The following is a 16,121-nucleotide window of genomic DNA, read 5'->3' on the forward strand; positions in this document are numbered from 1 at the left end:
ATATATATATATATATATATATATATATAATACTTTGTTGACATTTTAAAGTTATAGTATATATACATATATATACATATATAATCATATTCATTTATATAATGTTTCGTGAATCGTCGAAATTTGGTCGAGGTTAAATGAATGTATGAACACAGTTTAAAATTCTTGAGATTTATCTTAACAAACTTTGCTTATCGTGTCGGAATAATATAAAGATAAAGTTTAAATTTGTTCGAAAATTTCTGGGTTGTCACAGCCGTAGAGTCGACCGTGCAACCCTGATTTCATAAATCTGGGTGCAAGTCTCCACGGTCTGACCTGCTATCGACCGTGGTCCTAACCGTGTAGTTAACATTTTCCGTTTTAAGCTTTATTTGGTTTTGGTCTTTTGCTAGAGTAAGTGTGGATTAGTTAACTTGTATATTTATGTCAAGATGTCTACCATCACCTTTAGTTATGTGCATATGTCATCATCAAAATACTTATTGTTATGAGTTAAGATTAGTATAGTTATTGAGCATAATCCCATATTAACCCACATTCTTCCCTAACAATATATATACACACGTACACACACACACACACACATAACTTCATAAGTTTTATGCTTTTAAATGCAAGAAGTTACATGCAAATGTTAATTAATTCACATATCATTAGCAAACATATGTTCATTACCACAAATTACATGTTAAATTGTTAATTATATGAACTATTCACATGTTCACAAACAAATATACACATGTGAACGAGAAACTATATATTTTATTATATAGGTAAAATATAAGTTTTTTCAAACTATTTTATGTTAATTCTTACTCTCCATCAACATTTGTGGGTGATTCAGTGTACTCACATGTGAAAATCTTTGTAAAATTAAAAGTTTTCGCAGTTCTCGCCCTTTTTGTACTCATTTGAACTTTTGACTATATATATATATATATATGAACTCTTTAACTACATAAGTTTTATGCATTTAAATGCAAGAAGTTACATGCAAATGTTAATTAATGCACATATCATTAGCAAACATATGTTCATTACCACAAATTACATGTTAAATTGTTAATTATATGAACTATTCACATGTTCACAAACAAATATGCACATGTGAACGAGAAACTATATATTTTATTATATAGGTAAAATATAAGTTTTTTCAAACTATTTTATGTTAATTCTTACTCTCCATCAACATTTGTGGGTGATTCAATGTACTCACATGTGAAAATCTTTGTAAAATTAAAAGTTTTCGCAGTTCTCGCCCTTTTTGTAGTTTTCATTTGAACTTTTGACTACATATACATATACATATACATATACATATACATATACATATACATATATATATATATATATATATATATATATATATATATATATATATATATATATATATATATATATATATATATATATATATATATATATATATATATATATAAACCTCAGATAATAGCTGATTCTTCGAGAGATTCACAACATTCTGTATTAGATAATAGAATGTCAGAATTATGAGAATTACCTAGGTCGCCAAACAGAACTCTCAAGCTGTCTGTGTGCGGACCAGTGAGATTTCGATACAAGGCTCAATGATCAAATCAACGTCACCAAGGGAACGCACACATGCTCTGAGAGGTGCACCCGCAGTGCCTTCCACCACATCGGGGATATATTTTGGCTCCTGTAACAATCCTACGTCTCTAAAAACCCATTCTGAATATCCTAAATTTTTGCAAAACAAAACCGTCTCGCGACTTGCAACATCAAAACCCAAAAACTCTTCCATGAATTGCTACAACATCGTAAAATCGTATCTCAAAATTTAATGGTCTAATCATCACCAAAGTTTTACTACATCTAGTTTAGTGTGTCCAAACCTACAATCCAAATTTCATGACGTTCCAATGATAACAAATCCGTTATGAATTTTCTCTCATGGCTGCACATAAAAAGTTTAAATCCGAACGAAAAGACATTTGAAAAATCATATCTCTAATTTGAACGGTCCAATCTTCGCCAAATTGTACCCACTTCTAGTACGTGTATGTCACCTCCTGTCAAAATTTCAAGGCGATCCAACGGCTAACGATATTGTTACAGAAACTCCTCCCCTAGTTGCACAACGGTATCCGAGTCTGATACTTCAATCATTCCCTCGAACGGGATAGTAAAGAATGAGAACTCATATTCGACACCCGAATTTCCCGAAAAACCTCTCTGCAACAAAAATCATTGATCCTACCACAGACTCTGTTTCCACCGCGATCAACTAACTCACATGGTCCCGATATATGTTGCACAAATCCTAAACCCGTCGTTCTTTGAACTAACGATAACCGAATAATCAACTAATCGAAAAATGTTCTCAGTTCGCCATCATTTCCCGATGCTCAAACCTTAGAGCTTTGATACCACTTTTTAAGAATTCATGGACCCCAAACAAGAGATGTGATTGATCACAATCACAAACCCACAATAACAAACGGATAATCAAAAGCATAGATGATAAATGTAAACGTAATTGACACAAGGATTGAACGTGGTTATATCCCAACTCCAAATGTGGAGAAGGGTTTAGTCCACGGACGCAAACTAGTGATTTTTTTATTATTGTGCACATCGTTACAATGATTCTATAGTTACATTATATAAGGGAAACATTAAACCTAAAACCTTTAGGTTTTCTAACTAGTTTCCTTGCTCAATAAGTAAACTTGTCCTATAAGCAAAAGAAATTCTAAAACATCTATTACTTGCTCCATGTTTTAAAAATTACAATCCTAGAAGAATATATATAACCTAACAAAACCCCACGACTTGTCAACCAAGTTGACACAATATCTTATTCTTTTGATCAAATCTTTACACCTTCAACAATCGATAATATTTAAAAAAAAAACAACTATATTAATCAAATATTAATCACTCATGGATATGTTTAGGTGAAAGTCAGTTTAAAGGATTAATGGAGTATGTCTATCTGCCTCTATTTGGTGAATGTATATGTAATTCTGCATAATCTGGTTCTCTAAATATGTTAAAACAACTATTACTGATTTAATTACTATAACTTGAAATGGTAAAATTGTTGGAGCTTTTATTGAAATTTCGTGTAGGGTAAAATAATCGATAGCCGGATAAATCACTGAATCGTGGTATCACTTTCCGAAAGTAATTATTCGACCCTTATTACCTGGGTTACACGAATATCACTTTGGGATAAGACAGAGATTAGTTCTTGTTATTGCCAGTAAACAAGAACTCTTTTGCATAAGAGTATTAAGGTGTTTTTGTATCTATTTTTTCTCATGAATGATAGTCCTTATTTATAGGCACCCAAAAACAAGTATTATTCCACGATTGAGATGTTTCACTAACTAATTTTCTTTTCAAATCTAAAACAAATCCTTTTCATAAAGTTGTTTGTTTTATTTCCAACAACCAAATCAAGGAAATCGATTAAATCCTTTCCATAAAATTCAATTTCCTTTTCAAATCTAAAACAAATTCTTTTCATAAAGTTGTTTGTTTTATTTCCAACAACCAAATCAAGGAAATCGATTAAATCCTTTTCTTAAAGTTGTTTATTTTATTTCCAACAACCAAATCAAGGAAATCGATTAAATCTTTTTCATAAAGTTGTTTGTTTTATTTCCACGATGGAGATGTTTCACCTAGTGCAGGAATAATACTTCCGTAATCACTCAAATTTGTGATAATGGAAAACCACTTTCGGGTCCGGGTAATCTATCACTTAATGGGTGTACATTCCGTACCTCCTAACCCATTTACAAGTGTAGATTAAATCCCTCAATTACACTAAATTTCCAACAATCCTCCCCAATTTAGTGCAATTCGTTTCATGAGAATTAAACAAATTAAAACAAAAACTCATGCATAAATGAAAATATCTTGAAGATTGAATTTTCAACTTAGTACATTACACATTCCAAATATTCGAGAATTAGGGTGTTCTAAGAATTGAACCCTTCAACCCATTAGAATAACTGAAAATAATATACACATAAGTTTTCAAATACTCTAAAGCTATCTTGATACTTTACAAGCCATGTGTCCATATCCTTTCATGAATGTATCCAAAGCTAAAAGTCCAAGCTTTGTTGAAGCGGCAAAACTTCACATTCACATAGGTAGTTCACTTCAGTCATGCACCTGCTCTTGCACTTTTTCAAATGAACTGTTAAGAAGCTAGACTTCAACCTCACCTTCAGCAGGTCCGAGTACATACCTTACCTTGGGATGATATAAAATTTATGTACTCCAAATTTCTAAGTATAAGCCTTCCGCATTGAATTCAACTTCTAATTTTCATTGGAAAGGAATTGGGTATCTTATAATTAGACATTTTTGTGGACTTTAAACCTATCCCCACAGCAGACTTGTCAACCAAGTCTCTTGCCAATCCCTTCGTCAAGTGATCAGCTAAATTCTGTTGTGACCTCACGAACACTATAGAAATCACCCCATTCATGATGAGTTCACGAATCATGCTATGTCTGACACCTAAGTGTCTAGACTTTCCATTGTACATCTGGCTATAAGCCTTTGCCAATGTCGCAGCACTATCACAATGGATAGACATGGGTGCTATAAGTTTAGGCCATAATGGTATCTCATGGATCAAGTTTCTAAGCCATTCTGCTTCTTTACCAGCAGTAGCTAAAGCAACAAACTCAGATTCCATCGTTGAGTTGGTAATACATGTCTGCTTCTTAGAAGCCCATGAAATAGCACCTCCCCCAAGCAAGAACACCCAACCACTCATTGAAGAATGATCTTCAATATTGGTTATGCAACTCGCATCAGAATATCCTTCTATTACCTAAGGAAACCCATTATAAGATAAACTATAGTCCATAGTTTTCTTCAAGTACTTCAGTACCCGCCTAATTGCTTGCCAGTGATGAGTACTAGGATTACTAGTATATCTACTCAGTTTTCCCACAGCAAAAGCAATATCCGGCCTTGTACAAGTCATGGCGTACATCAAACAGCCAATCACCTGAGAATACTTAAGTTGTGATACATCTTCACCTTGATTAGGCATAAGCTTCTCACTTGGATCAACAGGGGTACTCACAGGAGTACATTCAAAGCAATTGAACTTTTTCAACACCTTCTCAACATAATGAGATTGACAAATCGAAATTCCTTTGCTTTCACGTTTGATCCTAATGCCAAGGATAACGTCAGCCTCCCCCATATCTTTAATGGAGAATTTTGATGACAAAAATTCTTTTGTTAAATCAACATGACTTTGGTCAGTCCCAAAGATTAACATGTCATCAACATATAGATAAATTATAACTCCTTTACCAGAATCATCAAATTTGCTATATACACATTTATCTGCTTGGTTTAATTTAAAATGACTAGATAAAACCACTTCATCAAATTTCTGATGTCATTGCTTAGGTGCTTGTTTCAAACCATATAAGGACTTCACAAGTTTGCACACCTTGCCTTCATTACCTGGCATGACAAAGCCTTGAGGTTGGTTCATATAAACCTCCTCATTCAATTCACCATTCAAGAATGCTGTCTTCACATCCATCTGGTGAATAACCAGATTGTGAATTGTATCCAAAGAAATCAATAGTCTAATGGTAGTGATACGTGCCACGGGAGCATAAGTATCAAAATAGTCAATTCCAGACTTTTGTCTAAAGCCTTGAATGACTAACCTTGCCTTGAACTTTTCAATAGTTCCATCTACCTTCATCTTCTTTTTGAAGATCCATTTGCAACCCAAAGGTTTGCAACCAGGAGGTAGATCAGCTAACACCCAAGTGTTATTGCCCATGGTAGAATCCATCTCATCATTAATTGCCTCTTTCCAGAATGCAACATCCTGAGACCTCATTGCTTCATCATATGTTTTAGGATCATCATCAACATTGAAACAATACGAATATTGGGTAGAAACATCATCCCTAGAACCTTCAATTAAGTATAACTGAAAATCAGGTCCAAATGATTTAGGTTTCCCTTTTCTTTTGCTTTTTCGAATCTCAAGTGACTGATCAACAGCCTTTTCAGAGACTTCATCATTACAATCCTTATTGATTCCATTGTTACTTGGAATCATATCCTTTGGTCTAGGTATAGATGAAAATTGATTTTCATCAAAGATTGCATCCCTTGATTCAATCACAAAATTAATTGAGACAAACTCATTAGGCTCTATAACATAGAACCTATACGCCTTGGAATGTTCAACATATCCAATAAATATGCAATCTATACCTCTTTCACCCAAACTTTTCTTCTTGGGATCAGGCAGTCTTACAACAGCCCTACAACCCCATACCCGAAGATAGTTCAAGTTAGGTTTTCTTTTATTCCAAAGTTCATAAGGTGTAATCTTGTTCCTTTTGTTATGAACTCTATTAAGCAAATAACAAGCTGTTAATATAGCTTCTCCCTAAAATCCCTTACTTAAACCCGAATAGGATAACATGGAATTAACCATCTCTTTGAGGACCCTATTCTTCCTCTCAGATATACCATTTTGTTGTGGAGTATAAGGAGCTGTGGTCTCATGGATAATACCAACGGATTGGAAATACAATTGGTCAATGTATTCACCTCCCCTATCCGTTCTAAGTCTTTTAATCAATGCCTTTTGTTGTAATTCTACTTCAGTTTTAAATATTTTAAATTTATCTAATGCTTCATTCTTAGTATGTAACAAATAAACATAGCAAAACCTAGAAGCATCATCAATAAAAGTCACAAAATATTTCTTGTTCCCTAAAGTAGGAGTTGCATGCAAAATCACATAAATCACTATGTATTAATTCCAAAATCTCAGTATCACGATGTATATTTTGAAAAGGTTTCTTAGTGATCTTTGTCAACATACACGTTTTACACTTTTCATTGTTCATATCAAAGGTCGGTATTAATCCATCTTTAGACATATCTTGCATTCTTTTAAAGTGTACATGTCCTAGTCTAGCATGCCAAAGAATATAATTATTTATGCTAGTAGTAGACATACAAGCAATATCAACACTTACATGTTCAATGTTTAGTCTAAACATTTCATTATTCAAATAACCAAATCCAACAAATAAACCATTTTTAGATAGAACAAACTTGTCAGATTCAATAACTTGCTTGTAACCACAATTATTCAACATACTACTTGAAACTAAATTTTTCCTAATTTGTGGTACATGCAAAACATTAAACAAAGAAACAATCTTTCCAGAACTAAAACTTAAATCCACAAGACCACGTCCATGAATAGAGGCTGTTGACTCATTTTCCATATGAAGAATTGATCCATCTGTCACCGACTCGTAAGTCTTGAACCAACATCTATCCTTACATACATGAATAGTAGCTCCAGAGTCAACCCACCACGCAACATCATCATCCTGCACAAAACAAATCTCAGATATATACGAAACATAATAATTCTCAATTGAATTATTAAATATATTCTGACCTTTCGGGGCTTGGTTGTTCGAACCATTGCCCAAACTATTTGTGCTAGATCCCTTAGCATTGTTAGTGCCAAAAATAACCTTGCAATCCCTCTTCAAGTGTCCAGATTTACCACACTTCCAACAAGTCAATTTAGACTTCTTATTAGGATCAACTTCGTTATTACCTTGATGTTTACGTTTTTCCTTTTTGTCATTATTACTAGTGAACTTTTTATGTTCCACCATATTGACAACAGACGTACCAGCAACTTCGTTGCTCTTTGGCTTGTCATTATCCTGCAACCTGAGGGATTCCTCAATACGCAGATGACTACCCAACTCAACAAAAGTTAACTCCTCCTTCTTATGTTTCAAAGAATGTTTAAATTCTTTCCAAAATGGAGGTGGTTTATCAATTATGCTTGAGACTTGAATAGACTCATCCATGTTCATCTTATGTTGTGTGAATTGACCAAGTATACGAATGAGCTCATTGTATTGTTCCAAGACCGGTCTAGAATCGACCATCTTGTAATTATTAAAATTACTCACAAGGAATTTTTTACTAGAAGCATCCTCAGACATATACTTGGTTTCTAAACAGTCCCATAGTTCTTTAGCAGATTCAACATTTAGGTAAATATCAAAAAGGGAATCAGCCATACCATTGAGGATTAAACCTCTAGCGATGTAGTCATCGTTCTCCCACTTGAACCTTTTTCGAATTTGTTCAACAGTGGCATCATCACCATGATCTTCAGGAATTGGTGTGCTGAGTACGTACACCACACTCATGCTGCTCAGAAAGAAGTGCATCTTCTTTTGCCATCTCCTAAAATCAATTCCCTCAAACTTATCAAGTTTAGAGAAATTCGCCGTCATGTGTTTCATCGTAGCCGCCATCGATTATAACAAATAATTACTTTCGATTGTTGGAGGTTTTATTGAAATTTCGTGTAGGGTAAAATAATCGATAGCCGGATAAATTACTGAATCGTGGTATCACTCTCCAAAAGTAATTATTCGACCTTTATTGCCTGGGTTACACGAATATCACTTTGGGATAAGACAGAGATTAGTTCTTGTTATTGGCAGTAAACAAGAACTCTTTTGCATAAGAGTATTAAGGTGTTTTTGTATCTATTTTTTCTCATGAATGATAGTCCTTATTTATAGGCATCCAAAAACAAGTATTATTCCACGATGGAGATGTTTCACTAACTAATTTCCTTTTCAAATCTAAAACAAATCTTTTTCATAAAGTTGTTTGTTTTATTTCCAACAACCAAATCAAGGAAATCAATTAAATCCTTTTCATAAAATTCAATTTCCTTTTCAAATCTAAAACAAATCTTTTTCATAAAGTTGTTTGTTTTATTTCCAACAACCAAATCAAATAAATCGATTAAATCCTTTTCATAAAGTTGTTTGTTTTATTTCCAATAATCAAATCAAGGAAATCGATTAAATCCTTTTCATAAAGTTGTTTGTTTTATTTCCACGATGGAGATGTTTCACCTAGTGCAGGAATAATACTTCCGTAATCACTCAAATTTGTGATAATGGAAAACCACTTTCGGGTCCGGGTAATCTATCACTTAATGGGTGTACACTCCGTACCTCCTAACCCATTTACAAGTGTAGATTAAATCCCTCAATTATACTAAATTTCCAACAAAAATTATACCCAAACACCATTTTTGTAATACGTAAACTATCTGATTATTCTATTTCACATCGTCATTTCTAATTTCACTTTTAAGTACCTCCCAAATGGAATTCGTCATCACTCGACAATCAGAGTTATTGCAAAACAAAAGTTGACGTTATTTCATTGATCTATAGTTTCTGGCATCATACATAAAAAGGAGTATCATTTACAAACAAAATTCAGTCTCTCTTATTTGAGTGATTTGACTGCCGTAGTTTTTGACATATCCAGTTTTTTCTTGTAGTCTTCAGACAGAGCTTTTATATCCTTTTCTTCATTCTGTTTACAAAACAGTTAGAGATCTATATATGAAGTAATGAATTTATTCTCATTTTAATATGATAGCCTTTTTTCAAAAAAAGTAAACAAATATACAACAAATAAATTTTGATATATATATATATATATAAAACATTTAAAGGAAGTTTGTTTTAGTACAAAAGGGTGTGATAACTTACTTGCAAATGCAATGCCTTCTTAAGTTGTGCCAAAACTTCTTTTGATGTCGGTCGTTTCCCTGTATCATCATCTAAGCACTTGTACACCGTGTATATAAATATAGTCAATGATTTTGGAACAATTTCTTCCTTTATCGCTCTAAACACAATCTCATCTTGTTTTCCTTCTTCAAATTTGTGTCTAATGAAACAAAGTAGAGATTGGCCCTCACGATTACGAATTTTATGTATTTGTTTCCCACACAAAATCTCAAATAAAACCACACCAAAAGAATAAATATCGGATTTTGTGGTTAAGAGGTATGTTTTTAAGTAAAAAGGGTCTACATAACCCTCTGTTCCACAAGCACGATCAATAGCATAGTGTGTATCCTCGTCTATATTACTAATCAAGGAAAGTCCAAAATCACCAAGTTTTGCCTTCAAGTCGTCGAATAATAGAATGTTAGGAGTTTTAATATCCCTGTGTATCACTACCTCTTGTCCTTCAACACCTCCATGAAGGAAATCTAGTCCAGAGGCAATATCAATGCATATCATAAGTCGCTTCCTCCATGTAAGTTCAACACCATTTAAATACCCATCGAGACTTCCTTTCGGTGCATGTTCATAAACAATGAGTTTTTCATGGGTTTCATCACTATAGCCTATGAGACCTATGACATTCTCATGTTTGTACTTATAAAGAATTTGAAGCTCGTTATAAAATTGTGGATGCCCTTGACCATGACTAGTATCTAACTTCTTGACAACAATTGCGGTATGTCCATATCTATGTTTTTGTGCAACTTCTCCTATGTATACACTTCCAAAGCCGCCGCCTCCAATTACAAGACTGAAATTTTTTGTTGCGAGTTTAATGTCTTCAAATGACATTTTGAAGGTTTCGATCATATGATTTTTCTGTTAATTTAAAGACGGTTAGTACTGAAAATAGTTCTTGTAGCTGTATTTGTTAAATTATAAATGCGGGAGTATGATGCTATAAATACTCCCCTCCCCCTCACAATTATAATCTTGCTTCATTTTACACATACTCATACACCTTGCACAGGCGAAACTAGGATTTTTTTCACCGGTGGCAAAAAAAAAAATTTTAACCGTAGCAATTTTTTTGGACAAAATTTGAAGATTTTTGGGCAAAAGTTGGAGATTTTGGGGCAAAATTTGAAGATTTTGGGGCAAAAGTTGGAGAATTTGGGGCAAAATTTGAAGGTTTTGGGGCAAAATATGTAGGTTTGGGGGCAAAAAAAAAAATCCACCGGGGGCAAAGTCGAAAAACCCAAAATTTTTACACTGAAAAAAAAATCCACCGGGGGCGTCCGCCCCCCCTGCCCCATACCATCTTCGCCCCTGACACCTTGTAAAACACCCTTGATATAAGGGAGATATATTTCCAACAAGATTTTTTACTACTTCCACCATCATTTCACGAGTCTTTCCTAAAATATATTAAATTATATAAAAATGTTTTCAAAAGTGTGTGCAAGTGTATCATTAAAGGCAGTTTAGATATTTTAAGTGGAAGAAGTAAAAGTAATGATGGAAGTATCAATCCCCTTGATATAAACACTCTCAATCTTACCTTTCATCCAAAGTCGAAATCTAGCACATTTTTATGAAAGGTTTAGATTAGATTAAGTTGAAGAATCTTGTGAATCACAATCATGTAACTGGATTTAGGGGTGAGCATAAAATTGCATTAATCAAATCGTAGCCATATTCACTGATAAATTCACAACAAAGTAACCGAACAGAATGAATAACCACAGGTTTCGTTAACAATTTTGAATTAACCGAACTTTGTGGGTCGGTTATGAAAATAATAGGTACCTGCACCGAATTAACCTCACCCGCACCATTTTGTATTTTATATTTTTATTTATGATTATTTTTATAGAAAATGGTCAAGTTGTTAAAACAATAAAATTTGTAGATCAATGTGTAAAATTATTTTGACTTTAAGTTTGGATTGATGAAGAGTGAAGATCGAAGTAAATTTTACAATTTTAAGAACTTAACATAAACTTATGCGTTGTCTTATAAATAATGGTTTTTTTTGCAATAATTTGGAGTATAAAAACGACATTGATCTACTGAGACAATGACTTATTCTTATATTAAAATGTCATTTTCTGTAGCGGTACAAACTTCTTAAATTAAAATTTTCCAATAATTGGTAAACTAAATTAACCGTTTATAATTAATCGTTAATTAATTTAATTGAATTAACCGAACCGCTTTTAACCAAATCGAATGGTTAAAAAATTAATTAACCACAATAATAGTTATGGGTGTGATTTTGGTCCGTAACCGTCCTAACCCGCTCTACGCTCACCCCTTACTGGATTCATATAAGTAAGATCATCATTTTCGATTTACATCCATTTTTTCTTTGAGATATTCATTATAATTAATTAAAAACCTATTAAAAATAAGGTGTTCTTACATGAGTGGATATGAATATGAATTTGAATATGAAAATGTATATGACATCCCACGATAATAAGGTTTTCCTAAATTGTTGGTTTAAGTAAAAATATTCTTCAAACAAAAGGTTAGAATATATTTTTGTCTTCTGAAAAAGATTTTTCTTGTTGTGATAGCTAATTAATGTGAATATTGTATAGAAAGTGAATAAATTACGAATTAATATACGAGTATTTTGATTTACTTACTTGAAATAATATCGACTTTTCAAGTTCTTGGATAATAACTTCAATTGGCGGGCGTTGATTTGGAAATTCTCCCAAGCATAGAGATGCGATTGTTATAAACATGTCCAACGAGTCTTTATTGAGTCCTTCATGTTGAAAAAGTGCGTTTTCACTATTTTCTTCCTTCAAGGAAAAAGCCACCTTATTCTTTACTATACCCTTTTCTAACCATCGCCCTACCACCTGCTCCAGCCGTGTATCTTGACGAGACTCAACTATAATTATGTGTTCGACAGTCATTCCACAAAAGATTTCAAACAAAATCACTCCCAAACTAAATACATCCGATTCTGCTTTTAATTTACCACTCTTAGCATATTCCGGATCCATATAAAGTGTCATTCCACGATTACCATTGAGTTGGAGAGCGTCATCGTCACGTTGATTCCGTGGCATTAATAAAGCGTGTCGAAATTCAGCAATATATGCCTTCCAACTATCAGTCACCAAAGGATTACTAATATTCACCAACATAATATTATAAGGTGATATATCGCGGTGTATTACCTTCTTTTGATCCTTCATCCCACTATGAAGGTAATATAATCCTTGAGCTATATCAAGGCTGACTTTCAAACGCTTTTCCCATGTAAAGTCCGATCTATACAACATCGAAATAAGTTGGATATCAGAGACATACTCGAACACAAGCATCATACCAAGTCCTTCGTCACAAAATCCAAGAAAAGATGATTGTATGTTTTGATGCTTACAAGTACCGAGAATTTCAATTTCTGTTTCGAACATATGTTCTTCATCCCTTTTGTAGAGTCTTATAAGTACATTGTAGCTTCTCTTTGGTAGTTGATCTTTATTTTCCGTGTTTAAACTGGAAATGTATTCTCTATCAATACATTCAAGTTCGGTTTTGTATAAAGAGTACGAGTCACACACATATAACGGGTCCTGGGAAAAATCAGAGGTGGCCAACTTTATGACTTCAAGTTCAATCCTTAGGTGTTGTACCTTCTTTACCTACAATATTGTGATAAATGGGCAAACACTTATTGTTGATTATGGTTATGATTTCTGGAAAATTAGTAAACAACACTCAAATATAAGATTTAATTGACTAATGTGAAAAAACTGATGTTCACCTACTAACTCTCGGTAAATATCTTTATAATATGGTAGTACTGAATGGTTAGTATGTCGGCTATATTAGTGTCCGTGCGGTGGTTATTAGCAAGATTATAAACATAAAATGTATGTATGTCTTAAAATCTTTAATATAAGCTTAGGACTATGTTTAGAAAATTCTATAAACTATAAACTAACTAAATTAAATCAAAGAGATTATTATAAATAAATCAATTAAATATTAAATATAATATTATTAAACATAATTTGATGTTTGAAAAAAATAACATTGATAGTTCTTTAATATAGTAATTAAAGTTACCTTGGTTGGCTTGAATGACCCATAAGCATTGTTGCCTACCGTGTCTGTAAGTGCATTACCTGACCCGCTGGATCCATTCTATATTAAAACAAAAACAATTAAATACTGAACATCACAAAAACAGAGATTTAATTATAGAAGTATCTCAATAAAATTTTAAGAATTAATCTTCTCTAAAACTCTCAGTGTTCATTTGCTTAGTGCACACTTATATATTTACAAGAAAGATTAAACGATGGTCTCAAATTACCGGATATTTGATTGAATTGATTAAACTATGTAATAAGCCCCAAACGTTATATGTATCCGTGCGATCTGTTTCAGCTTCAGATGTGCATCGATACGCTTCTTGCGATAAATAATCAAACAACTTTGAGCTATCTTCATCATTCCATAAATCATGATGAATTATATCTCGCAACGTCTTGTTTTCGTAATGAGACCTCGCCAGCGGAACTAGAAACTTATTATCATCACCAGGATCGTACGCTTTTCTCCCGCACAAGATCTCAAAAAATACAACTCCCATTGAGTAAACATCCGATTTGTATGTCACACCCCCTATGTTGTGTGTATCAGGGTCAATATACCCTGGGGTGCCGATAGGTTTAGTAATGTAGATTTGATTAATTCTATGTTTTGGATGTTTAATAGAATACTCAAATCCGGATAACTTAGGTTGCCATTTGTCATTTAACAAAATTGTGGAGCTATTAATGTTACGATGTATAACATGATAACTCTCTCCGGGTAATCTATGCAAGTAGTTAATTGCATCTGCAATACCTTCTGCTATCTCAAGTCTTTGAAGCGATGTGAGGTTTGTGTTGCTTAACTGCATATTGAGACTTGCTTTGCTATAGCGGCTGTGTATGATGATCTTCTCACCATTTTCGTCACAAAACCCGATCATAGTGGCTATATTTTTATGTTTGAGACTTGAAAGAACCGAGATCTCGGTCCAGAACTCAAAGTCTCCCTGCCTACGGCTACGATCTAACCTCCGAGCCGCAATTTTCAACAACTCTCCCGAAGCTTTTTTCAGTTTTCCTTTATACACTTTTCCAAAACCACCTATGCCGATGACATTTTCTTCGGAAAAGTTGTTGGTGGCCGTTTTAACGTTATCAAGTGGGATTTGTAAGTGAGCAAACTCCGTCGTTAATGTTGATGCCATGTTTTGGTTGATTAATCAAGTGAAGATCAATGTGAAGGTGAAGGTGAAGGTGAAGGTGAATGTGAATGTGAGTAAGCAACAATAGAAATCTTCGTATATCTCTTAATAATACACATTATTAAATTATTAAACGTAACTTTCTTATTCTTTTGAGTTCAAAATAGTATTTGTTAATTAATAGCTGGCACCAGCTCATCCACTTCATTATTACTTTAATTAAAAAACAATTAATGTTATAATAGTATACAACTTTGTTTTATATGGACTATGTGACTTTGTTTTATTAATGTGACAAAACTTGAGTCGTACACGGTCTTAGTCTAGATAGTGTAGAATACAACTTTGTTTTATACAGAGTAATACACGGACAAAGTTTAGACCTGGACGACACCAACTTCGAAAAAACATATCTACAAATTGAACGAACCGATCTTCGCCAAATTGTAACCACATCTAGTATGTATTTGTCACCTCCTGTCAACATTTCAAGGTGATCCAACGGCTAACGCACCTGTTACGAATTTCCTCCTCCAGGTGCGCAAGAGTATCAAAATTTGATAGTTCAATCATTTCTTCGAACGAGATCGCAAAGAATGAGAACTCATATACTGAGATGTCCCGTTCATAATGATTATAAACGTTTCATATTAATTGATTTCTTTGCGAGGTTTTGACCTCTATATGAGACGTTTTTCAAAGACTGCATTCGTTTTTAAAACAAACCATAACCTTTATTTTATCGACAAGGTTTAAAGGACACAAACTAGATTATCAAGAAAATGATAATCTGAAAATATCACACTTACACACTACCATTACATAATGGTTTACAACATTAATATGTTACAACAAAATAAGTTCTCGAATGCAGTTTTTAAACAATATAATACAAGCATGGACTCCAAATCTTGTCCTTAATTTAGCATGCAACAGCGGAAGCTCTTAACAATCACCTGAAAATAAACATGCTTTAAACGTCAATAAAAATGTTGGTGAGTTATAGGTTTAGCCTATCTATTTATCAATTCGTAATAATAGACCACAAGATTTCATATTTTCATTTCTCATAAACATACATCTCTTCCATAGAGATAAAAATCATTCATATGGTGAACACCTGGTAACCGACATTAACAAGATGCATATAAGAATATCCCCATCATTCCGGGACTCCATCGGACATGATAATAATTTCG

At 33.3% G+C, this 16,121-nt stretch overlaps 1 protein-coding gene across 1 annotated transcript; it reads right to left on the reverse strand.

The window, feature by feature from the left end:
• Positions 1-1,181: 1,181 nt before the first annotated feature.
• LOC139876033 (uncharacterized) lies at positions 1,182-14,934 on the reverse strand. The gene is made up of 11 exons (XM_071863330.1): positions 13,999-14,934; positions 13,749-13,826; positions 12,308-13,321; positions 9,630-10,532; positions 7,345-7,409; positions 7,047-7,191; positions 2,102-2,220; positions 1,885-1,942; positions 1,568-1,795; positions 1,448-1,486; positions 1,182-1,295 (listed from the first exon to the last, which is right to left on the reverse strand). The coding sequence occupies exons 1-11, from the start codon at positions 14,923-14,925 to the stop codon at positions 1,182-1,184; spliced, it is 3,690 nt and encodes a 1,229-aa protein (XP_071719431.1). The 5' UTR covers positions 14,926-14,934.
• Between the last annotated feature and the right edge of the window lie 1,187 nt (positions 14,935-16,121).

This window comes from Rutidosis leptorrhynchoides, chromosome 11 (assembly GCF_046630445.1).
Source record: "Rutidosis leptorrhynchoides isolate AG116_Rl617_1_P2 chromosome 11, CSIRO_AGI_Rlap_v1, whole genome shotgun sequence".
Lineage (NCBI taxonomy): Eukaryota > Viridiplantae > Streptophyta > Magnoliopsida > Asterales > Asteraceae > Rutidosis > Rutidosis leptorrhynchoides.

Coding starts and splice junctions, on each gene's coding strand:
- LOC139876033 (XM_071863330.1), bottom strand. CDS start 14,925: ATGGCATCAACATTAACGACGGAGTTTGCTCACTTACAAATCCCACTT. Junction 10,533..12,307: donor AAAAGTCGATATTATTTCAA/GTAAGTAAATCA, acceptor TTAAATTAACAG/AAAAATCATATGATCGAAAC. Junction 7,410..9,629: donor AGAAGGCATTGCATTTGCAA/GTAAGTTATCAC, acceptor TGTTTTGTGCAG/GATGATGATGTTGCGTGGTG.